The sequence below is a fragment of the Brassica rapa genome, chromosome A07 (assembly GCF_000309985.2).
Source record: "Brassica rapa cultivar Chiifu-401-42 chromosome A07, CAAS_Brap_v3.01, whole genome shotgun sequence".
NCBI lineage: Eukaryota > Viridiplantae > Streptophyta > Magnoliopsida > Brassicales > Brassicaceae > Brassica > Brassica rapa.
In genome coordinates, this window is record NC_024801.2 from 26195517 (window position 1) to 26218184 (window position 22668).

Below are 22668 nucleotides of genomic sequence, written 5' to 3' on the forward strand. Positions count from 1 at the left end.
CTGAAAATCACCTAAAGTGTGTAAAATTACATATAATTAATATGAAAAGAATCATAATATAATTATAAAATTACATAATAAGCATTCTGTCATTTTAATCATTGCTCCTTTTGGGTGTGTGTTGTGTAGTGAAATTGACCTTTTCCCGCGTGTCGGTAACGTGTCACATCCGAAACTATCCAATAATACTTCTCCACGTGCACCCATCTTGTCTCTCTCCTCCTCTGGACGGCAATAATCGCCGACGTGTCACCCCCTAATAAATCGGATTCTCCTCAATTAATTGTTTATCTGCGATTATCTTTTTTTTTTTGTTTAATTTGGATTCTCGGGGGAAGTCTCGAGAGATTGGGTCTCTGTGTTTTCCTTTAATTCCTGATCCCGCAATAAATCTCAATCGCGATTTGCTCAAATCTCTCAAGCCAATATCGATTATATTCAGGTGGATATAATTTTCCTTGTTGTCGTTTTCCTGGAAAATTCGCCGAATCAGATTATTTTTCGTTGAATCTATAGATTCTGAGTGTGGGGGAGAGAAAAGTGATGCAACGGATCGTAGATAACGCTCTCGCTGTTTCAAAAGAGTAAAGTCCTTTCCTCTTTTAACGATTATTTTGCATTCATCATCGGCTCTACTCGCAATATGATAATCTGATTCTGTTGTTATAGTAATTATAGTTTAGTATCTTTTTTTTTCTTTTTTTTTTGATAAATTAGTTTAGTATCTTTGTAACTGGAGCTTCATCAATTTCTCAGAAATTATAGCTAGACTTTGCTATAATTTCATTTGTTGATAGATGGATTACATATTATATTGGTAGAAGATGGTGTTTGATGTCTTAACATAACTCTTTTTATTACTTGTTTTCCAGTTTGTCTTCTTCTTGTCTGCTTTTGTTTTTTTTTTTGTGTAACAAGCTTAAACTAACTATGGCTTTCGGTTCATGTTTTGTCTTTTAGTGCAGGTCTGTGAAAACTGTAACCTATGAGTCTTTAAACAACATTGCTAGTTGCATTAACGGAGTCTCGGCTCTTCTCTTAACACTCCTTCCCGGGAAGGCTAATATTCTCGAAGGTCTCCATGGCTGGGAGCTCAGACCCACTTTGCGTGGACCACGTTTACCACGCTGGATGCAAAAGTAAAAAAAAACAAACAATCCTGTAATGATTCTTGCCAGCCTCTAATATAACTCTGTTTTTCAATTCTTGATGGCAGTGGAGTCTCTTCTTTCAATCACTTCATTCACGAGCTCTCTGTGGATTCTGATACTTCGAGCTTGGACTATTCTTCTGGAGAAGAAGAGAGTGATGGTCCGCCGCCTGCTTCGCCGTCTTCTCAATGCTCACGCCTCTCTTGGGCCAGTGCTTCCGCAAAATCTGAAGGACACTGGTCTGACTGGATTACGTTTATTCTTTGGTGGTTGATACTTCCTTTACGGATCTTGCTATGGGTACCACAGTATTTTCTGCGTTTGTTCTTTAAACGAAGCTCGAGAGCTCCCGCGAGCCCAAGAAGGAACCAACATAGGCCACGTTTTAGCAAGACTAACTCCAGCAAATACCATGATGTTCCCAACCGTGCTACTGATAGAAGACGCGGCGTTGTTGAGGTTTGTCACTTCCAGGGTCGGTCCTAGGCAAAGCCGAATAAACATTACCCTTGGGCCCCGAAAATTTTTGAAAAAAAATTACATAAGACATAGGCTCCCAAAAGAAATGTTAAACCCCCAAATTTATTTAAATAAATTTAGTTAGAAATTTATTCAATGTTTGTGTTTTTAAAATCTTTTTAACACATTATTTCTACTTGATGTGTTTTGTTTTGCAGGATCTTCATCTTGCTATAGAGATCTGCATAGAAGCAATTTTTGACTTTTTCCACATGGCTACACATCTTATTCTATCTCCATCGGAAGCTTTTGGAATAATGTTTTCATGGTTCTCTCCTTCCAGTCACAGCAGTAAAGAAAAGCATGACCACGTTTCGGATGATGAAACTCTGCAGACTGCCACTTTAGGAGATGCTGATCCATCTCTTACAGAAAGGCCCACACGGTTATACAACACTATGAACACAGATACTCGAACGTGTCAAGATGTCATAACAGAGCTGGGGTAGGAGCAGCAGCATAGATGTCTTGTGCCTTTTCTTTCTCTCATTCTCAACTGTTTGATATTTATTTAATTTTTCTCCTACTTTTGATAGGTATCCTTATGAAGCTATTCGTGTTGTTACATCGGATGGATATGTTCTTCTCCTGGAAAGGATACCAAGGTATAACCTTCTTGTGACACTCACTGGTGCATCCTTTCCATTTCATGTATCATCATTGAGTGCTTTACTTGTCTTTGCAGACGTGATGCAAGGAAAGCTGTTTATCTGCAGCATGGGATTTTGGATTCTTCAATGGGGTGAGTTTCATAGTCCATTTTTCAGATGACTCGTTAAGCTGATAGGCTGATGAAGTATTGTTTTCTATATCCATTTTGCATTGTTTGTTCTCCTCATTCTTTTTTTTTTTTGTGTATCTGTGCGTTCTTTAGATGGGTATCTAATGGGGTTGTTGGATCTCCAGCTTTTGCTGCTTATGACCAAGGTTCAAGCTTCATAATTTTCATTCTCCAATCTTTTATTAATTCACATACCAGCTGCTGGGATTTTCACTGTCTTTATCTTTCACAGGCTATGATGTTTTCTTAGGGAACTTTCGTGGTTTAGTTTCAAGAGATCATGTAAACAAGAACATATCTTCAAAAGAGTGAGTTCTTGACTTCCTTATGATAGTGAAGACTGGAGAAAGAACTGTCTTACCTGAGATATTTGATCAAATGCAGGTACTGGCGATACTCCATTAACGAGCACGGCACTGAGGACATCCCAGCGATGATAGAAAAAATCCATGAAATCAAAACTTCAGAGTTAAAGCTCAGCCAACCTAATAACACCGATGAAGAAATCAACAAGGAGGAGCCTTACAAGCTCTGTGCCGTCTGTCATAGCTTAGGTGGTGCTGCAATTCTGATGTACGTCATCACTCGCAAAATCAAGGAGAAGCCACACCGTCTCTCCAGACTAATCCTACTCTCACCCGCTGGATTCCACGAGGACTCCAACTTAGGCTTCACGTTGGTCGAGTACATCTTCCTTTTCGTGAGTCCGGTACTGTCTCGCTTAGTGCCTGCCTTCTACATACCGACGAGATTCTTCAGGATGCTTCTCAACAAGCTAGCGCGTGACTTCCACAACTACCCTGCTCTCGGTGGGCTTGTCCAAACGCTGATGAGTTATGTGGTTGGTGGAGACAGCTCGAACTGGGTTGGAGTCTTGGGGCTGCCTCACTACAACATGAACGATATGCCAGCTGTTTCTTTTCGTGTAGCGCAGCATCTCGCTCAGATCAAGCACACTGGTAAGTTCAGGATGTTTGATTACGGGAGCAGGAGGGGGAACGTGGAGGTTTACGGCTCTCCTGAACCGCTTGATCTAGGGGAGTCTTACAGGTTCATCGACGTGCCTGTGGATTTAGTGGCGGGGAAGAAAGATAAGGTGATTCGGCCTTCTATGGTGAGGAAACATTATAAGGTGATGAGAGAAGGTGGTGTTGATGTGTCGTTTAATGAGTTTGAGTATGCTCACCTTGACTTCACGTTCTCTCACCGGGAAGAGCTTTTGGCATATGTGATGTCAAGGCTTCTGCTTGTGGAGCCGACATCTGTTGAGCAGAGGCAGACAAGTCAGAAAGGTATGAAGTTGAAGAAGAAGAAAAAGGAAGGTACGGTAGTGTAAGTAGCTTAAACCAACCCATGACAAGTGTGGTGAATGCTCTTAAGGGTTTGGTGTCTTTGTAATGTGTGATGTTTGTGTGTTTGAGGCTTTGAGAGTCATGTGGTTCTATGTTGATGATCTCCTATGGATTGGCTGTAATAGTGTACATAATGTCAAGTGTGATCTCATGATAGAATTGTTGTCAGGGATGCTTTTTCAGCAATATCATAGATGTTTCTATAGTGGTTTCCATGAGAATTGTGAGGTAGACAACTATTACATTTCTTTGGAACTCAGGACAGACCAATCAATCATTATACAGTGGCATGTCTAGTGGACCTATCAGGTATTTGGCTTCTTTGGGCTTAGAAGAACTAACTTGTCTACAGAACATAGTGCAATGATCAGTGAATCACAAGATTCTCATGTTTCATGAGTTAAAAGAATATCAAATACATTCAATAGAAGGCATCATCATCATCATCATCTTGAGTTTAAATGTATACCAGTGATCTTGTTGCATTGTAAATCGATGTTTCTTTTATTCAAAGGGAACGAAGCAAAAGGACAAAAAAACAAACCCTGACTTACTCAAAAATTTCTACACCAGTAACTAAAGTGTTCACTCTGGGAGATTGAAACACATTCATTTCCTCAGACACAGAAACAAATACCAAATGAAAACAAACACGCGATTGTCCACAGGGATCTTGTGGCAGATCCTTATTTGCTTCTTCTCTTTGAGAAGGCTTTTTTGTTCTTCTCAGTCGTGGCAGCAGCAGCAGCAGCAACTGGTGGTGTCTCTTGTTGAGGATCATCATCAGATAAAACGGTGTGAAAGAACTTCTTGGAGGAACCAACTTGGTTACAGATTAACTTGAGCATCTTCCTCCCTCTCATCCATTTCAACATCAGCTTCATATGAGTCTTGCTGTTCAATCCACTTACCCCAGCTTCCTATTGTTACATTAACACACAGTCAAAACACATTTCTCTATCTCTCCTATCAAAACACTATTCACATCCATTTCAATCCCTAAATCAAAAACCAATCCAATCAACACAATACTACCAGATACAACAAACACTAAGGATCTGAATCAATTTAAGACCTGGGCGCGGAGCCAAGTGTTGGGAACGGAGAGAGGTCCGTGTTTCTTGAAGACTTCGTAGAGAGAGCTGGAGATGACGTGAGCTTCTTGGATCGAGACCTTAGGGTTTATCTTCCTCACGTTTACAGCTCGCTCTCTCGACATGTATCTCACTAGCAGAGAGTTACAGCTCATCTCGTTCTCGATAACAGTTGCGGAGGCTCTACAGAGCTTCCTCAGTCCTCCTCCGCCGCCGGTGAACCACATTCTCTCTTCTTCTTCCTCGCCGTCACGTTCTCTCGCTTTTCTCTCGATTTCGTTCGGCCGGTACTGAGTTAGGTCTCTCTCTCTCTTGCGTTGCTTTGATAATTTTCAAAACAAAAAGCCCAATAGGCTAGGTTTGGCCCATTTTAAGTCCAACGCTCTGTTACAAAATCACCTGTTAGCTTATCCATAATTATCATTCTGTGTTCCGACAAATTATTCAGTGACAATCATTCAAACTAATAAACTTTTGGCTCATTTTGTTACAAACTCACCTGTTAACTTATTCATAATTACCATTTTGTATTCTGATAAATTATTCAGTGACAATCATTCAAATTAATAAAATTAAAAATTATCATTTCGTTGTTAAAAAAAAAATATATGTAATGACCCGCCAAAAAGTATCTTTTGAGTTATTAGTCCTAATTGCTCAGTTAAAGTTCATAATGACCCGCCAAAAATATCCATTGAACTTTATCTTGCAAACCAATATCTTTTTGAGTTTTTAGCCCCGATATAAACCATTCAATAACAAACCATCACCTCCATTTGAATGGGTAATTAGCCCCACTTATATCAATTCAATCCCTAAACCAAAACAAGTAGTCTTTTATGGTCATTATATGTGAATAACTGAAACAAACATCAAAGTCGTTGTAGTATAGTGGTAAGTATTCCCGCCTGTCACGCGGGTGACCCGGGTTCGATCCCCGGCAACGGCGTTTACTTTTTTATCTATACAATTTTTTTGTTTTTAGTTTCTCAGGTGCCTCAATTTTCACATTTTTAGATTTGAGCCCCTATTTTCCTCATATGTCACTTCAGAAGCCGATAATAGTAAATGCAGACAAATCGATCCACTTGAAAAAAAAATGCGAAGCGTAGGATAGGAGGGAGTAAATTGGCATTGTTAAGGTTCATTCCAGCAAATGTGGTTCTCAAAGTCCGATCAGTAAGCAACTCATTCGATTGTTCTGTAGTTGATTGACTCCCACATCAACAGTTTCTTGTCCTGTCTCTGGTTTGAGTCTTTTTCTTTTGTGTGTACTTGAAAGGTATGAATAACATGGAGCTTCTTATAAACACATCCTTCGGCAAAAAAAATGAATCTGCTTGACATTATTAGATAGTTTTCCAAAAAATATTCATATGGTAGTTACGTAAAGTTATTTTCATTAGTACTATATTTAGTTTCCTTCATTAAAAGCAGTACGTTTAAAAATACACTAAAGTAAGCACAATAAGAAAAACTCAGATTTATATATATATGTACACTTATCGAAGAGGTGGTTATGTTAGACGTTAAACATCATATACGGGGAGCCGCTCTTCGATGGTTACACGGCAGAAGGGACATTTTTTACACTTCTCTGAGCAGTTTCTGCAACAAAACATGGCGCACCAAAACCACACATGAGCGCTAAACTCAAGCAGATATGCTCTCATAAAAAATATGCAATCGCACTTGGTAGAATGCAAATGATGATACTTTTAAGCTCAGGGTTTTTTTTTCAGTATAAATACCTGCAGAGAACACGGTGTCTGCATGGAAGCAATACCACACTGATCTCTCTTTCGAAACAAATCCTACACAGAACTTTCTCCTGGAACACAGAAAAGAGTGAAACATGTCCCAAGGGATAAGCTAACACCAAAGTAGAACGATTGTGAAAGCTAAACCCCTTTAGAGTGAGAAGAAGAGAGCATTACATTTTGCAGTCTCTCATATTCCTGCTGACTGAACTTTGTGATTTCTGTTTGTTCACCAAGTGCTGCTTGAAGTCTCCACACCTGATCAGATGCAGTAAAGGTGAACAGCACTGAGAAATAAGGAATCCAGAGGACAAAGGACTTAACAAAAGAGGAAACAACAACATATTTGTAAGTAATTGAAAAAGTAGTATACCTCCTCAGCAAGATCTTTCTTAGGCATTTTCTTGACTATTTCAGGCGGATGACCACAGAAGGTACTGTAACTGCACACATTTATTCATGAAACCTTCAGCAGTTTAGATACAACCATTTTCATTAGAAGATGTAGAAGGTTGAATTGTACTAACCCGGACTCTTGATCAAAGTAGAGACGAGCTTGCTCCTCCTGACTTCCTTCATCAATTGACCACCAACCTAGCAGCCTGAGCACGTAGAGGATCAAACGTTAGTCATCAACTTGATATTTGTTAGAGTAACTCAGTGGCAGCAAATAGCCTCCATGAGTTTTGTGCATTAAAACTGATAAGGAAGCAAAAAAAAAACATGTTTATCACCTGGATCCATGGTGTAAGAAACCCAAGCAATCATGCGCTGTGGATGAAATTCTAAAATACAATCCTGTATCATCGTCGCCCCGCAGCAATAGAACAAACTTCTCTACTAATTTAGAAGCAGCAAATAGAATACCAACGCCTTGCAGTAAGAAGAGTGGAGAAAACAGGACAGGGACAGGTATATACTTAGCAGCTTCAGGAGTCCCCTGAAAGTTCAAACCATTGGTAATGTCTTAAACACAAGAATTTGTCGGGAGAAAAGTTGTGTGTACCTCGAGATGCATGCAAAGCACAACTTGAAATATAATGAGGGGGATTTTCATAATATGACCACCGATATCTTGCAGGCCACACGTTCCATCTTGGTGCATGTCGTCTTCTGAAAAATCTGAAAGGCCACTGTTTGAAACAACATATCTAGTAATGGTGGAAGATGATCCGGGTTCTCTGACAGGTGAGCCTCTATGGATAACTGGATTGGACCATTTTGTACAAACAAGAAAAGCAAAGCACTCTGCAATTCTGCAGGCAGTACATACACATTGGTTACATTCACGAGCAACTCAATTAAATGACATTAGGAGAAACATCTTTGACAGAGAAGGCAGAGACAGTGCATACCCGAAGTTAATGAATAAATCCCACCAGCCAAGAGCAGCTACATCACCTGATATGAATATAATATAAAAAAAAATACGACAGAAAGCTTAACAATCCATTGACCATAGTGGTCTTTAGAGTAAGTTACTTGAAACTCTAGCAAATATTCAGGTGGCAGATTATTACCGGACAGCTTTAGGAGGGTGAAGACTGTAGCAGCTAAAAAGAACACCATGGAAATTGCAACCCAGAAATGCTGCAGATAGAAAAGAAAAAAAGCATCAGAAAAGTTTATTTTGAATCTAGTCCTACTTAAGCTGCTGAATCAAATACTTTGAACAGAAGCTCAGGCCTTAACTAAATAAAAAAATGTAGCATGACTCACAGGAAGTGCTTCCCATATTGCTTCATCATTTATGCTCTCTTCATCTCCAGGCATCAGCGCTCGACACATTCTGAAGACAAAACGTGAGTTAATTAGGAACTTAGTAGATAATAGCAGATAAAAAGCTCTTCCCACTAAAGAAACAGTTCCAATAAAAGTCCACTTTCATTTTATCACGCACAATGTATAACAACTGATACAATCTTACCTGGCATTGTCCACAAGTATAGTTACTTCAAACGCCAATAAAGGGAGAAACACAATCTTCAAGCTCACAGCCGGTGGCCAACGAGCTGCATCTCAAATACAATAGCTCAAAATCAAATTAAATTAAACCAGGACGAAACTGTGAGTAAGCAAGCCGTGATCATATATACCATGTGCACTCTCGAGGTATACGCAGAGGAGTAATTCGAAAGCTATAAGCAAAGGCGTTGCAACAATAGCATGACATGGAGCCCACTGTACACCACACAGAAAAAAGGGAATCATCAGATGCCATCAAAAGGCTAACCTGATTAGATACCAATTTCACTTAAGTGTGGATAATAAATATTGATACAATAGGAAGAAGAGACATACACGACGGTTACGAGGAGCAATGGGAGCAGGAAGTGAGAATCTTCCCCTAGAAACAACAGCGTGGAAAGCCCACAGAGGTAGACACACAACCCTGCATAACCGAATCAGTGGAACAGATATGTTTGTAATGTTTCTTCTGTATGAATGTTACCAATACCAAGAAATGGATAAGGAAACAAAACACACAGAGAAGAAGACAAAACCATATGCTCTTAAAACCGAATATATAAACTCCCTACGACATAATCTTTCTAGATGACATCATTTCCACCGCCAATCTTCAATTACAGTCATCAAATAAACATAATACAGTACTTTGGTACAAGAACACGTGACACAATCTGTCAGGTTTCCTTGTCATAAAACCTTATAAGAATTGTACCTTTATGTCTCCTATGCAAAGAAAAAAAAAGTTCAAACAAGTTCCCAAAAGAAGTAAGATTCGTATTTAAGTAGAAACTATTCCATTTTTATTATTCAAATTTTGGATGATCTCATAAAGAATTCGTCTCCACAGCTAAGAAGATGCACATGTGAGTAAAATCTAAAAGACAATTAAAAAAAAAAATTAGGATTTATGAGCCAATCAGAGAGAAATGGACTTTCAAGGAGAGAGGGAGAGGGAGAGACTAACCACCAGGAGTAAGAGACGGTGTGGTCAAGTTTGAGGACCAAAACGAGGGTGAAACAGAAGAGGAAGCTGTGAGCCGACAAGGCTTGTACGGACTTTAACATTCTCCGACAGTTCATGGTCGTCTTCAAAATGTTTCTCTCTACCAAAACTGAACCTCCATTCTCTCCACTCTCTCTCTCTGTCTGTGTGATCTCAGTAATGACGATTGGTTAGAGAAGACGATTAGTTAAGAAAATGAATACAGCAACGTTTCTCAATTGCACAGTGCCCCTTCTACTTTCCTTCCCCTTTCTCTCTCTCTCTATTCTCACTGGTAAACAAAAATACAAATTAATATTAATTTGACCTTATTTTTTCCTAAAAAGTTAGGGTTTAGATTTGTTAGGAAAAGTCATTTTAGATTTAAGATTTGGTGTGTTCTAAAACGTTGCAAGGATTTCAATAAAATTAATGATATTTTAAAAATGTTTAGGATAAGGAACGCGTTAGCGAAAGAGTGGACGGTAAAGAGAAAGTGAGAGAGAGAAAGTGTCGTCGCCCCCGACGTCCGGTGGCGCGTCCGCGCGCGTGCCGGCGTCGGTGGCTCTTTTTTTTCCGGTCAAGTCAAGGATTTCCGATGTAGTTCTCGATCTACCGACCCCCCCGATATGCTGACGGCTCTGGGTTAGGGTATCGCGCCAAGAAGGGATCGGCTCGTATGGTCTTCCCGACGGCGGCGATGCTGTTTTCTCTGGAGTCGTGGTGAGGGGTGAAGAACGGTTAATCGAAGCGGCAGACGGCTCATGAGTTCAGGTTTAGATCCCGGGGAGTAGAGGCTCTCTCAGCTCTACGACCGCCGGCCTTTGTTTCTGGGAGACGGTGGCTCTGTTAGCACCGTCATCGCCGGTTCCTGCTTCCGGAAGGCGGTAACTCAGTTAGTACCGCTCTTCTCGGCTTTGTTTTTTTCTTGTCGTTTCAGTCTCTCTAGTTTGTCTCTGCTTTTCTTTCTCGGTGTAGTCGGATAATCAAAGCTTCATATTTCTTCCGCCTCTTGATCTCTCACCTGAAACGACTCGGTATGTCGGTGGTGGTTTGGTCAATGGTAGACGGTTCTGATGAGACTACGCTGATCGTGTTTGGTGAGTGTTTGGCCCGGTCGGCATGGGATACGGATGAGATCGCGATGGAATGATGCTCTCCGATGTTTGTCCCCATGCGACATGGCGTTTGTGCGGTGGCAAGTTGGGGCTTGGGTGGCGCTGTCGACGTTCGGTGAGGCGCGGTAATTAGGGTTCCCTACCCTTGGTTTGGGTATGGGCTTAAGGCCCAGGTTGTTTGGGCTAAGGGTTTTTCTTCTTGATTTTTGTTGGCCCGGTTTGTTTTGGGCCCGTTTGTAGTTCGGGTTTGTTTGGGCCTTGCCCTTTTTCAATGAAAATGAAAACATTATGACGGAAAAAAAAAAAAAAAAAGGAACGCGTTAGCATCAGAAATATACACGTCATCATATACAAGTTTGTAATTCAGCTCACAAATATTGTTAACTGTTTTTATTTTGGGTGGAGTTCGGTTGCTGCTCAATATTTTAATTTTGTCTTTTCACATAAAATATCTACAAATTGCCTAACAACAACCAAAATATCTACTTTTTGTATTTTTTTTGGATCAAATCTACTTTTTGTATTAATAATAAAATCTCACACTCAAAATAATGGATAATTCTTCAATAAGCGCTTTGGTCCAGAGTAGAGAGGCTCTGCACGTGAGTTTCATGAACTAACGTTATATTTGAGACAAGTGCCCATTTAATTTAATTACTAATGGGACCAAGTGGCTTTATTTGAGTGTATAGCGCAACAAAGTAAAAAATTCCAGATTGTTAAATCCAAAACCTCGTTAAAAATACTTGTAAACAACTCATCGACTACTCATGGAAGTTACTAGTTCACATTTTGACATATCACACTTTGCAACAACAAAGCTTATCACTTACAAGCTACACACATCGAAACTATGCATTAATCAGATAACAAAGACCCACCACAGTGACAAACGAGTGGCAGATTTGGATTTGAAAAAAAAAAGACCTGGCTCGAATCAGTGAACCCTTAGGGATTGTTGAACGCTTTGCTTTTCAGCTTGATTCGTATCTTGGTCGAGGGACGAGCTTCTGCTGGTGCTGCTGATGGCTCAGCCTTTGGTTTATCACTTAGTCCCTCTGGTTTAGCCTCCGGGATTGTCTCTATCTTTATTGTAGCTGGATCAGACGAGCTGGTCAAAAGCTTTGACATTTCCTTCTCCTTTTGTTTCTTCTCTTTCTTTAACCGTTTCTTTTCTAGATACCCCGGGTCTTCTCTTTTTCTCTTCTTCTCTTTTTTCTTTTCCTTGTCTTTCTTCTTTTCGCTTTCTTTACCAACAGAAAGTGTCTGAAGGCTACCGTATTTCTGCTGCGCCTCGTTTCCCACGTTATTGTCTTGTGGCAACAAGCTCGGTGCTGCGACTTCTTGGTTATCATTATCTGCTTTCTGGCTTGTGGAAGTTTTCCCAGATTCAGCAGTGCACTGCAGTTCTTTCCCAGAAGCATCACCTTCGGTTGGTAATTTTACACTGCCTATACTTGCGGTCATGCGAGATCCAACATCATGACACGAGTTTACTTCCTCCATGTGAGCATCAGCTGAGATTCTCTGTGGAGCGTCTACAGAAGCTGAACTAGTTTGTCTTCGTTCTATATCACGGCGTACCACAATCCCTTGCGATCTTTCCACCGTTCGTGCTGATCCTTCGGCTCTGCTGGTTGCACCAGATGGTCTGACCTTGATCCGTATAACAGTCTTCATCTCTTGAGCAACAGGCACTACATCAGGTTCTTTTTGTGGTTCATTTGTTGGAAGATTTGCTTCCGTTTTAGCTAATTCTTCCGTTGGAGCTTCACCATCAGATGGAATCTCGTGAACAATGGGATTTTCATGCAAAGGTTGGTTTTGATCTTCCATGTGAGGTTCAAGGTGCTCTGTTTCATGAAGTGATGCTGCAACAGGTTCTGAAAACTTCATCTCAGGAGCAGTAGGCATGAACATTTCCTCTGATCTTGCCGGAGCACCAAAAGGAGCAACATCCAGCGATTTTCCATTGGCATTTTCAAGTGCCAAAAGTGAAGGCTCCCCTGGTTCTGCTCCTGGAACTGAAAATACATTCTGCGGCTCAATGCAGGCCTCCACATCAACAAGTTGCAAAGGTTTTTCTTTGGGCACTCCAAACAACGTTGGGGGTCTGAAAATGAGATAATATATTATTTTCAGAATGTCAAATATGGTGATAAACAGAAGACAGAAAAATTCCAAACAAGGTTCACTTAAAGAAGCAAAAGTACCCAGAGAGGATGTATCGGATAAAAAAATTTCATAGCATGAGAGAATTTGTTAAATAATCTATATGACTCCGCACTAATTGTCATAAGTGGGAAAAACTACTCACTGGGCGCCTCTTCCGTAAATAAAACTCTTTAGCTCAAGAACGACCGAGCTATAAAAACTTAGACGCTACCGTAATGAATATGGAAACAAATGCACGACATGTAAACAAGTATTAAAATAATCTGGCAGGAATGAATGTAAAGGACACAGACCTTCCAGCGAGGATTTGAAAAATGCAGAACAAGTAGTGACGAAGAAATTCATTGTTGAATACTACATGGCTCTTGAAAAGATGCAGCAAATCCAGAAGACTAACAGTGTCAACACAATCATCTGAGTCACATCCAACTGCTATTTGACATAACCGCATTGTGTGTACGCACAATTTAACCTGACCTGTAACCAAGCAGCAAGTATATAAAACGGAAAACTCTACTGGAACCAGCACGCTGCTATGTTTGAGCAAGAGAATATAACCAACCTCTTAAAGATGACTCTTCTACCACGTATTTCATAAACAACGAGAGTGCAGAGCTTATGCCTTTGGATTCATACTCGATGTCAAGTAGTGCCCTACTTGCTTCTATGCGTACTTGCAATATAGTATCTGGTTTACGGAAAGGTTCCAAAAGTTTACAGATGTATTCCTGAAGTCAGTAAGCAACCTTTAACAACGATGGTATCTATGTTATATAAAGCACTTGGAGAAAAAAGTGTAAGGAAAAAACTTACGAAACTGATGGAGTCAGAAAGCTTAAGAGCAGTCTGTGCCAACGTTCGGATGCAGCTGATTGTCAAAACGCCACTGTAGCTTGGCATCAGCCTAGTACAAACATGCTCTAAGTAACTCAATCTGTTAAAATCTATCAAATCATAAACATTAAACGAGATGTTACCTGTCAAACTGCAAGAGTCTGTCAATGCGCTTCAGAAGAGGGGCCAAAAACGTTAGACTCTGCCAGAGAAACAAAGGAACAAGAAGTACTGAGCAAGCAAAACATGTATAACGATAACATATTAAAGTTCTGAATTGACATCTTTGCAGACGAACTCAATGAACTGGTGATTCAGTTTTTTTCATAACCTCTGTCATCCTCCAAGACCAAGTCTTTCCGGATAATAAAAGTATGAGACATCCATAAAGTTATATGAACCAATAAAGCTCCATAAACACTACAGTTAATATACTACTGCAGGTAAATTGTAGAGTAGCCTTTTCAAGATAACAATCACACACACCTGTTGACCGAATTCAAGATCACCAATTGACTGAACAAGCACAGCAAGCCAGAATACATCAGAATAAGGATTTCCACTGTTGTCATTGTACTACAAAAATGGAAAAGGAAAAAATGGCGAAATCAGAAGTATGATCAAATAGACTAGACTAGCACAGCTTTTACTTGAAGGCTCAAACTTTACCCTTAGTTATCGTACTCCATGTAGAATCAAACTATGAAGATGTATATACCTTTAGTAGCTGTAAGATAAATTCAACCGCTTCTCGTGGGCTTTTCCCATCAGCACCCCTAACCATTGCAATGGTATGTGGAATAGCCTAAGACGTAGCAATGAAAATAAGTTTAGATAAGTACATTTGAAGAGAGAATATGCTAATAATACTGCAACAAAATAATAAAAAGACTAAGGAGATCCTATCAAGACGTCCCAGGCCTAATACTAATATTTTTCAGGAAGTACCCAATTTCTATACTAAGCAAGAGCAGTAACAGTTTCTGTCATATCAAAATGTTATATAATAGCATATCCCGCTAACAGCCGAGTTCAACGAGTGACATCAAATCAAGCTCATACCCTACCTCAAATCATTACCTCAAGCACAAAATATTCTGGGAAATCACGAAAATCGTTCGGCCTGAAAGGAAATAATAAGTTTTATGAGAATTCTTCTACTGGTTAACAAAGAGAAGTCCAAATATTATAAAGCCCAATCTCACTTGGGGAGTCCGATCTCTGCATCAAATCTTCTACTTTTATAAAATTTTATCAGATGTTGCAAACCCGCCCAGTCATTCTCCTGCTAGAAATATAAATGAGCCTAAATCAATCATTGCAGCAAGACTTGTTTCAAAGGACACAGAAAGTAGCAGGTGACTAGAAGATGCAGTTCACAAAAATAGTTTGAAAGATGGCATGCTGTGCAGTTCAAACGGAGACATACAGACTCATGAGAATTTTAAAAGAGAAACAGATAAAACTGTAAACATAGAAATCGTGATAGCAATCTATTCTTCATGATATACACTTTTCACAATCTCAAAGTAGCTTTCTACATCAACAAGTTCAAAATTTGACTGTCATACCTCTAGACACTTGAAATCAGATAAAAACCATTTAGATCGTACCTCTGATGCCGTTTTAGCCAATGCAAAAGCTGCCCCAATCCGTATTCTCCAGAAGACCTACATGTCACAATACTTTCTTGGAGTAATGAACTTCATCTTCAAGCTGGTTTTAGAAACAAGTGCATAAGAAACGGACAAAACCTTGGAATCTGTGAGAATATTATTGAGTGCATTCACAACGGAAAATGAGTGCTGTTTTAAAGCTTCCAGTGACGCAATTGCTTGTGCCTGACCAACAACATCTCCATCCTTCTCTAATTGATTGACCTGATCCACAGTCACAGATGTTCAACAATAAGTGATGGACCTTCAGATGGCTACAATTTACAGTCACACACACAAAGACAGAAGGACCCAGTAATACAATATTGAGCTTTCTTTTCATGAATGAACCATGCAGAAAGTGGAGCCAAAGTCAACCGTGATGTACACAACAGATGTTCAAGAAATGTCCGAGCAGATCTCTTACCCACATTTGTAGCGGCTGGTGAAGGTGAACCTCAGCAATATATTCCATCTCAGGGTCAGCTTTAATCCAAGCCAAGGGAGATTCGATGCTACAGAGAAAGATTCAATCTCTCAGTTTATTTTCTTGTGTTGGTCAAAGGGATGTAAATACACCAGGAATGCAGATAATAGTGTATCATAGCAACCCACCTCGTTTTATTGTCTAAAGGTGCTACAGCATCAACATTCTCGTCAGTACCATCAGGTTTCCCTCCCTTCTTTGGTTTTTGATAGCGTTTAGCAGCAAGTTTAGAATGACATGGTAATTCCAGTAGCTGCCATCTGTCTCCAGCCATAGGCAACTTTGGATGATCGGACATTCCATCAAGTTCATAAACCCTTATGCTCATGATACCGGGCCAGCCAACATCCACATCTCGATTTTCGGAATCAGTAGCGCCAACTGATAGTCTTGCATCCAGCGAAGCCGTACATTCACGCAGGGCAGCCATTTCAACAATGTTTTTCCTTTTGTTGTAGGACAAACCAATCCTGGTATATTAAAGCACCAAGTAAAAAAGTTTGAGATAAGATTTAACGAAGATCCAGTTACCCAAAGAATTAAGTTGAGAAGAAACATAATACCAAAAAAAATACCTTAGCACGGGACAACCACAAGATGCAACCCATCGCTGAAAAAATTCTTTAAGAAATGGACGCTCAAGATTTCCAATCTTATTAGAAAATTGCCGGAACTGCAGCTCAAAAGTGGTAGAGAGACACACAAATTAGAAACTGAGTAAAGAGTATCCGTGCTGAAAGATAATCAGTGAACCGAGAAGAGAGATAAAGAAGAAATCGAGGAGATGTCGTCTATTAGCATACTTATTACTTATGAGTTGCTGAACCAAGTTATACAGTTAAAAGGACATATCAAGTTCTGGTTGAGTGCCATATATGCGACTTAATTGAGCAGGATACCAAGTCACAGCTGAGAGACAGATCCATTTCAATAAAAAAAGAAGAAGAAGAATATGTTCCAGGAGCAAGAAAATATATAGTTAAGCAAAGCTCCCGGAGAGGAAGTCTATGAATTCGTTCATCCCTTTTAGTGTGTTCTTAGATAGCACTAGATGATTAGCTTAGAACCGCACATAGCACGAGTATTTTTGCAGATTTACTTTACAGTGACAGTTCAAAATGCTTTATACTTCTATCTTTTTTTTACTAACTAAAAGTTTCCTAACCTAACTTGTAACATACAAACATAGCTTGTCTGGATAAATAGTCATGTTACCTCCTTCGTGCTAAGGGACCGTATAGCATTAGATGGATCTTTGGCTCGAGATATAATTTTCTGTAAAATCTGTAAATCATAGAGAAAAAGAAGATTTATTAATCACGTAGGCAAGTAACCCTAACAAAGGTATTTGCCTGAAAAAAGATTAAACCATGTCCATACTTTGCGAAAGGATTCCGAGCCCATTTGCTTCTCCAACATCTGAAGGACTGCTCCCTTCAAAATTAAGTCAGTGACGAATTATCCTCCATAGCATACAAACACATGCAAGATCATGAAAACTTATCCCACCAACTCATACACGCCCACACAAATTTTAGAGCAGGGAATAATAAACAAAAAAAGAAAAGATTACTTACTGATTTCCATGATCGTATCTTCCCATGCATCCCGATAGAATGAGTTCCAAATAGATCTTTGCAAGAAGAAGATGCGCTCAAGCACATCGCACCACTATCATCAGCTTTACAGACCGCAGAATTTGCCTGCATTTGCATAAAAAATTATGAGAGGTCCAGATAAGAGATTAGTGGTTTTGTTCAAAAGTGGCTACAGAGGCATCTAGGGAAGAATAGCTTGAGTAGTAAGCTAAACCTTGTATCTCCGGTATCGAGCTTCATTATTTCCCAAGAACTGCTTGATAAACATATCCGTCAAGAAACCAGCAAGGCCATCGAGGAGCCAATCTGTTATAACAACATGGATAATAATCAATCACAAGATTATGCTTTCAGAAGAAGCTGATATAACAACACAAAGAAAGTGTCGAAAAATGCCACAAGCCTACCATCATTTGGTGACTCAGGAACAATATAAAATCCAAACCACTGCTTTGCTAAGGCAGAAGCAAGTTTAATACGTGTATCTATTATCTGCAAAGACAATTGAAGCTCAATCAGATTCGTGCATAAAGGGACTAATAAGATGACAAAAGCTAAAGAAAAAACACTTCCAGTACAACAAATATAAGAGAAACCTTCTACACTAGAAGCTATGTTCTAATAAAATGCAAGTAACAGAGAAATTCAAATTGCACATTCAGAATGGATGATGCAGAAATATAAACTTGCTCAAATACGTGCTTTGTAACAAAAAAAGTACCATGCCAATTATATTCTGATGTGGCTTTTATTATAATATTGGCATATATACAGTAGAACGTACATCTAACCACAAGCTAAATTACGAGGATCCAATACCTGATCAATAACCCTCTCATCATATAGCACGTGCGAGCTAAATACACTCAAGGAAGCTCCCAAAGTCGAAGAGCAAACAACGATTTCAGGAGGTAAAAAGACTTGCTTGTAGAATCCAAATGGAAATTTCGCACTTAAATAATCTTCATAGTAGCTGCAGAAGTTGATCGTCCAGTAGAAAGAGAAAAACATTTAGATTCAGTTTCACTACAACAAGTCGCCAGGATACAAATCTACTGACCTGTAAGCTTCATGGAAAAACTCCATTGTGTTACGAAGCCTCGAGAGATCATGTGGCAAACACAAGTTGGATATGAGAAAGTTGGTTTGATCTGGAAGGACTTCCAGTGCTCCCGCCACTAAAGACACCCACCGCGGAGCAATAGGAATGGCTAGTTCGTAAACATACGTTTTTTGGGTAGTATCTTCTTTGCTCATAACCTGAAAATGTGAAGTTTTAAGCAAAACACCCTCACCAGCTTCTTGGAAAAGCAAATGATAAGATTGAGTATAGGCATGTAAGCCAAATTTGAGCACACATTTTTATGATAACGTATATAAGTCGTGCGAACACTGCTTTCTTCTAAGTTTTTTCATTCAATAAGTATATTCAGGAATCTATAATGGATTCTGTCTTGCACAGAGAATCTCGTAATTCCTCTACTCCCTTTACCTATTAAAGAAATAGCAGTTTACCTGGTAAAGTAATTTCCCAACACTGACAGCTACATAGTTGTGTGGAACAGTGAATTCCAAATTGAAACTGCATCCACCAAAATATAACACATGAAAAAAGGGTAAACAAGTAGATATACCCACTCGTATTCTCAAGAGACAAGGACAGTGTTAAGTCTTTAAAATGAATACCTGCAGCGATTATACTCATCGTCTTTGCAAGGAAACCAGCAGCGGGCACGTCTCATTTGGTTATCAGTATGTACGATGTTCTCATCAAAATGAATTCCAGACTCCGTTTTCTCTATCCAGTAATTAATCCGAATCAACTTAACATTCTGCATTAGATGAAGCATACATTGACAGTTAACCAAAATGAAAGAAACCTCTCACTTGTAACCCATAGCATAACTTATGAATCAGGAATTAAACCATTCATAGCTACAATGTCAATTGCATTAGTGTTTCCATGTCCCCTACCAATATGGTAAATCCTAATTTAGCAATGATCAAGTGCGATAAAGGATAGCACGGTATGTGTTATCTTTGGTCAACAAACACAATAAAGGTGAATACAATATCTAACTACCTAAAGTGTAGTAGTCAAACAACCATCGGTTTCAGATATGTAATTCATACGAACCTGTTTAGCCTCCCCGGACGACTGTGAACCATTTTCCAAAGCCACGTTATCCAGCTGCTCAGATAAATCCTTAGAGGAAGGCTTGCAACAGTTGATCAGCAAATTCGCTGTGTCTTCCTTCTTAAGAACCCCTACATAATCCATAGCCGCAGCATCAGCAGCTGAAGCAGGGTCTGAGACCGAGCTCCAGTTACTCTCAGGCTCAGCGTTCCCATGGTGAGGATAATACTCAAACACAGTAGGCTCCCCATCCACCAACACACTCTCAATCACCAAGTTCTCAGCGTGTAGCCCCACAATCCCAATATCAGGCACGCTCACTTCTAACTCCGTGTAGCTACAAGAAACGATGCGAAAAATCAAATTCGTCCTCTAATTAGGGTTTAATCATCGCGAATTGCATTAAGCAGCTACCGAATCGCATTCACGAGCTCGTTTCTATGGTGGAGAATTAGAAGGCGAGAGAGGGAGGGAAACTTACCCGTGGATTCGGCGTTTTTTGAAGTCGATGGTAAGGCAGAGCTTCTGGTGGAGAACTTTAGCTCCGCTGTTCTCCGACGGCTTCGCGCCGGGAGCTTCGTCGTTCTTCGGCTTACGAGCCTTGGCCATGTTTATTTTTTTTTTCCGTCGAGACGTTAGCCGGAGAGAGAGAGCAACCTTGTTGTTTCTTATATATGTACAGCGCTTATTGGTGGGTTAGTTTCTCTAATTTATCGAAAGCTCCTCTGAGTTTTAAAATTAATAAATATTCGCATCTAACTTTATAATTGACTAATCTTATTCCTGGATGTGAATATGATTTCATGGGCTTCAACATATATTTAAACTGAGCCTGAATATTCGTTTTCAGAAAGAGAAATAAAAGGTTTAGATTGGCGTTTTCAGTTTATAAGATAAAAGGTTTGATAAGTAGGTTTAAAGGCTTTTGATTTTCAAAATTGTAGCTACATAAGAATAAATTATCGGTTTTTGAAACCATTCTATCAGTTGAATTTGAATGGCTTCAGTTCAGTTGATATAGAGTAAAAATACCCTTTGAACTACGGTAGTCACCTTTTTATAGATGATAACCATTTTTAGTCATGGTATTTCATATAACTACAAAAAAAAAATTGGATATGCAATATGTTTATGCGAGTGTTTCAAAATGTAAAATATCTCTATGTATTAGTTCATTTCTTTAGTTTTTATTTTATTTTGGAAAACCTCCAGAGTACATGTATTTAACAGGTCAACTCCCAATTCATGAGGTCCTAGTGAAATGATTACTCTTTAATATTAGACATATGAAATGTCGGCCAATATGGTCTACTCTTCTAGCCAGTTCCTTTGGTCTTTCAGTTTTGTACGCTTAATCTAATCTTTTTTGTTAATCTAATACTTAAGATTCAAATAAATTAAAAAACCAATACAATGGCTCTTGCCTCCTACAAAAGTCTACCCACCCTTGTACAATTTTAAAATTTTCCAGATGTCAAAGATTAGTCTTCTGACGGTGTAAGTTACCTGGTGATGTCAACCCATGCTGAATAGAACTAGTATTGAACTAATCATTTTGGTACTTGTGTACCGCCTAATAATATGGAATATTAACTATTTTATGTACACATACGTCGATAGTCGAGTAGTGTATAGTGGTTTGTGTGTTAGCGATGTTGATATATTACCGTCCTAATTCAAATTTGATATAAATTAATTGTACGTTGTTGACTAAAATAGTTATCATTATAAACTCTCTTTCGTTGCTACCATACAAATTCGAGACTATAACATTATATAGCTGTTCTAAAAAAAACATTATATAGCTTGGAACATGTCACCCAAACATACAAACTAGTTTTACTCTTAGTACCATTATATCTTATATAATATTTCGAATTCAGATGTAGTAACATATTTTGTGAATTGTATACTTAAAAGTAAAACCTTTTAACAAAAAAAGAAAGAAAGTATACTTAAAAATAATGTTCAAAAAAAAAGTATACTTAAAAATATATAGTCAGTTCTATACAAAATTTCTATTAATTTATTGTATTTTTGACATACTGACCACCTTAAAATGATAAAACTGATGAGAGTACAAATACAAATATAAAATAGCGAATTTTCTATTATCTGATATTTATGCATATAATATATGTTAATTTTGTATATTTCCCATAGAAGAGGAAAGGAAAATTCCAATAAACTAATATTATGATGAGAGGTTTGACTTTATTAGGAACGTCAAATTTAATGAACCTCTCTTCTTCCTTGAACGCAAAGGAAGTTTCTGAGTTGGAAAACGCTGTCTCCAATTCATAGGTTCTCTATCTCTATACCTATATATATGTGTTAACACAATATTATTTCCTATATTATCTTTGATGGTCATATGATCGTTAATTAATCTCCATGGCCACGAGTAGAGTCTCCCACGTCATAGGGTTTCTTCTATGTATCTCTCTTCTTCTCCTGTTGGTCTCTGAAGGTTTCTTTGTTAGGCTCAACTCCATGTCCTCCATAAAGCCTTTTCCATCTCCGGTTATTAGCTCGCTGCGACCAGGAAGAAGAGCTTTTGTGGTAAGTAAGTTTGACTTCACACCGTTCATGAAAGACCTTCGCCGAAAAGATCATCAAGATGTTTCACGGCTGGGAGGATCCGAGATCGACCCAAGATATGGAGTTGAGAAACGGCTCGTCCCATCTGGTCCAAACCCCTTGCACCACTGATTGTCTTCTTATATATATTTTACTTAAATTTTCTTAATTAATTTGTTTCTTTCGAATTGATATAAACACTAAAAAGGATATACTGCACATAATTTAATTCATAAAAAGCTGCTAATATTTCTTTGGGGAGCATATGTATTGAATTATTTATTCTTCTTTGTCATGTGAAGTATTTGTTTTAACTTTCGTTGTAAAAGATGATATTTAGTTTTTTTACTCACTTTTTATTGCATTTGTGATTAGGTTGTACGAATAAAACATACTATCATTATCATAGTTTAGATCAAAACGAGCATGTACACGTTTGTATAAAATAAATGTCTATACTAGTATGTACACATT

At 38.8% G+C, this 22668-nt stretch overlaps 5 protein-coding genes and 1 non-coding gene across 9 annotated transcripts; 3 read left to right on the forward strand and 3 right to left on the reverse strand.

Moving 5' to 3' along the window:
• The first annotated feature begins 226 nt into the window (after positions 1-226).
• On the forward strand, positions 227-4008 carry LOC103831866 (lipase 3). 3 transcript variants are annotated; one of them, XM_009107799.3, is made up of 10 exons: positions 227-442; positions 517-584; positions 966-1139; positions 1217-1610; positions 1829-2115; positions 2207-2275; positions 2356-2412; positions 2545-2597; positions 2684-2759; positions 2836-4008. In XM_009107799.3, exons 2-10 carry the CDS (start codon positions 544-546, stop codon positions 3785-3787), a joined length of 2103 nt encoding a protein of 700 aa, XP_009106047.1. In that variant the 5' UTR covers positions 227-442; positions 517-543; the 3' UTR covers positions 3788-4008. The 3 variants fall into 3 exon arrangements, with proteins under 3 accessions (XP_009106047.1, XP_009106046.1, XP_033131341.1); XM_033275450.1 differs by having other exon boundaries at positions 286-442; positions 961-1139; XM_009107798.3 differs by having other exon boundaries at positions 283-584.
• A 261-nt stretch (positions 4009-4269) lies between these two features.
• On the reverse strand, positions 4270-5210 carry LOC103831867. Its single transcript, XM_009107800.3, has 2 exons — positions 4879-5210; positions 4270-4723 (listed from the first exon to the last, which is right to left on the reverse strand). The coding sequence occupies exons 1-2, from the start codon at positions 5122-5124 to the stop codon at positions 4490-4492; spliced, it is 480 nt and encodes a 159-aa protein (XP_009106048.1). The 5' UTR covers positions 5125-5210; the 3' UTR covers positions 4270-4489.
• Positions 5211-5774: 564 nt separating this feature from the next.
• TRNAD-GUC lies at positions 5775-5846 on the forward strand. The gene has a single exon. It is a non-coding gene; the product is annotated as a tRNA-Asp (tRNA).
• A 378-nt stretch (positions 5847-6224) lies between these two features.
• On the reverse strand, positions 6225-9947 carry LOC103831868. Its single transcript, XM_009107801.3, has 14 exons — positions 9593-9947; positions 8959-9049; positions 8754-8838; positions 8585-8669; positions 8377-8446; positions 8178-8247; positions 8013-8058; positions 7664-7913; positions 7392-7597; positions 7185-7259; positions 7031-7100; positions 6835-6915; positions 6649-6728; positions 6225-6505 (listed from the first exon to the last, which is right to left on the reverse strand). Exons 1-14 carry the CDS (start codon positions 9706-9708, stop codon positions 6427-6429), a joined length of 1404 nt encoding a protein of 467 aa, XP_009106049.1. The 5' UTR covers positions 9709-9947; the 3' UTR covers positions 6225-6426.
• Positions 9948-11432: 1485 nt separating this feature from the next.
• LOC103831869 (transcription initiation factor TFIID subunit 2) lies at positions 11433-20279 on the reverse strand. 2 transcript variants are annotated; one of them, XM_009107804.3, is made up of 25 exons: positions 20096-20279; positions 19615-19951; positions 19164-19309; positions 18993-19059; positions 18538-18737; positions 18297-18450; positions 17885-17969; positions 17692-17783; positions 17457-17582; positions 17260-17313; positions 17095-17163; positions 16455-16552; positions 16008-16349; positions 15820-15907; positions 15492-15617; positions 15351-15407; positions 14943-15022; positions 14818-14860; positions 14456-14542; positions 14224-14313; positions 13881-13939; positions 13717-13807; positions 13466-13631; positions 13197-13380; positions 11433-12841 (listed from the first exon to the last, which is right to left on the reverse strand). In XM_009107804.3, the coding sequence occupies exons 1-25, from the start codon at positions 20221-20223 to the stop codon at positions 11677-11679; spliced, it is 4134 nt and encodes a 1377-aa protein (XP_009106052.1). In that variant the 5' UTR covers positions 20224-20279; the 3' UTR covers positions 11433-11676. The 2 variants fall into 2 exon arrangements, with proteins under 2 accessions (XP_009106052.1, XP_009106051.1); XM_009107803.3 differs by having other exon boundaries at positions 14943-15025.
• A 64-nt stretch (positions 20280-20343) lies between these two features.
• On the forward strand, positions 20344-22546 carry LOC103831870 (CLAVATA3/ESR (CLE)-related protein 13). Its single transcript, XM_033275456.1, has one exon. It carries the CDS (start codon positions 22009-22011, stop codon positions 22324-22326), a length of 318 nt encoding a protein of 105 aa, XP_033131347.1. The 5' UTR covers positions 20344-22008; the 3' UTR covers positions 22327-22546.
• The last annotated feature ends 122 nt before the right edge of the window (positions 22547-22668 follow it).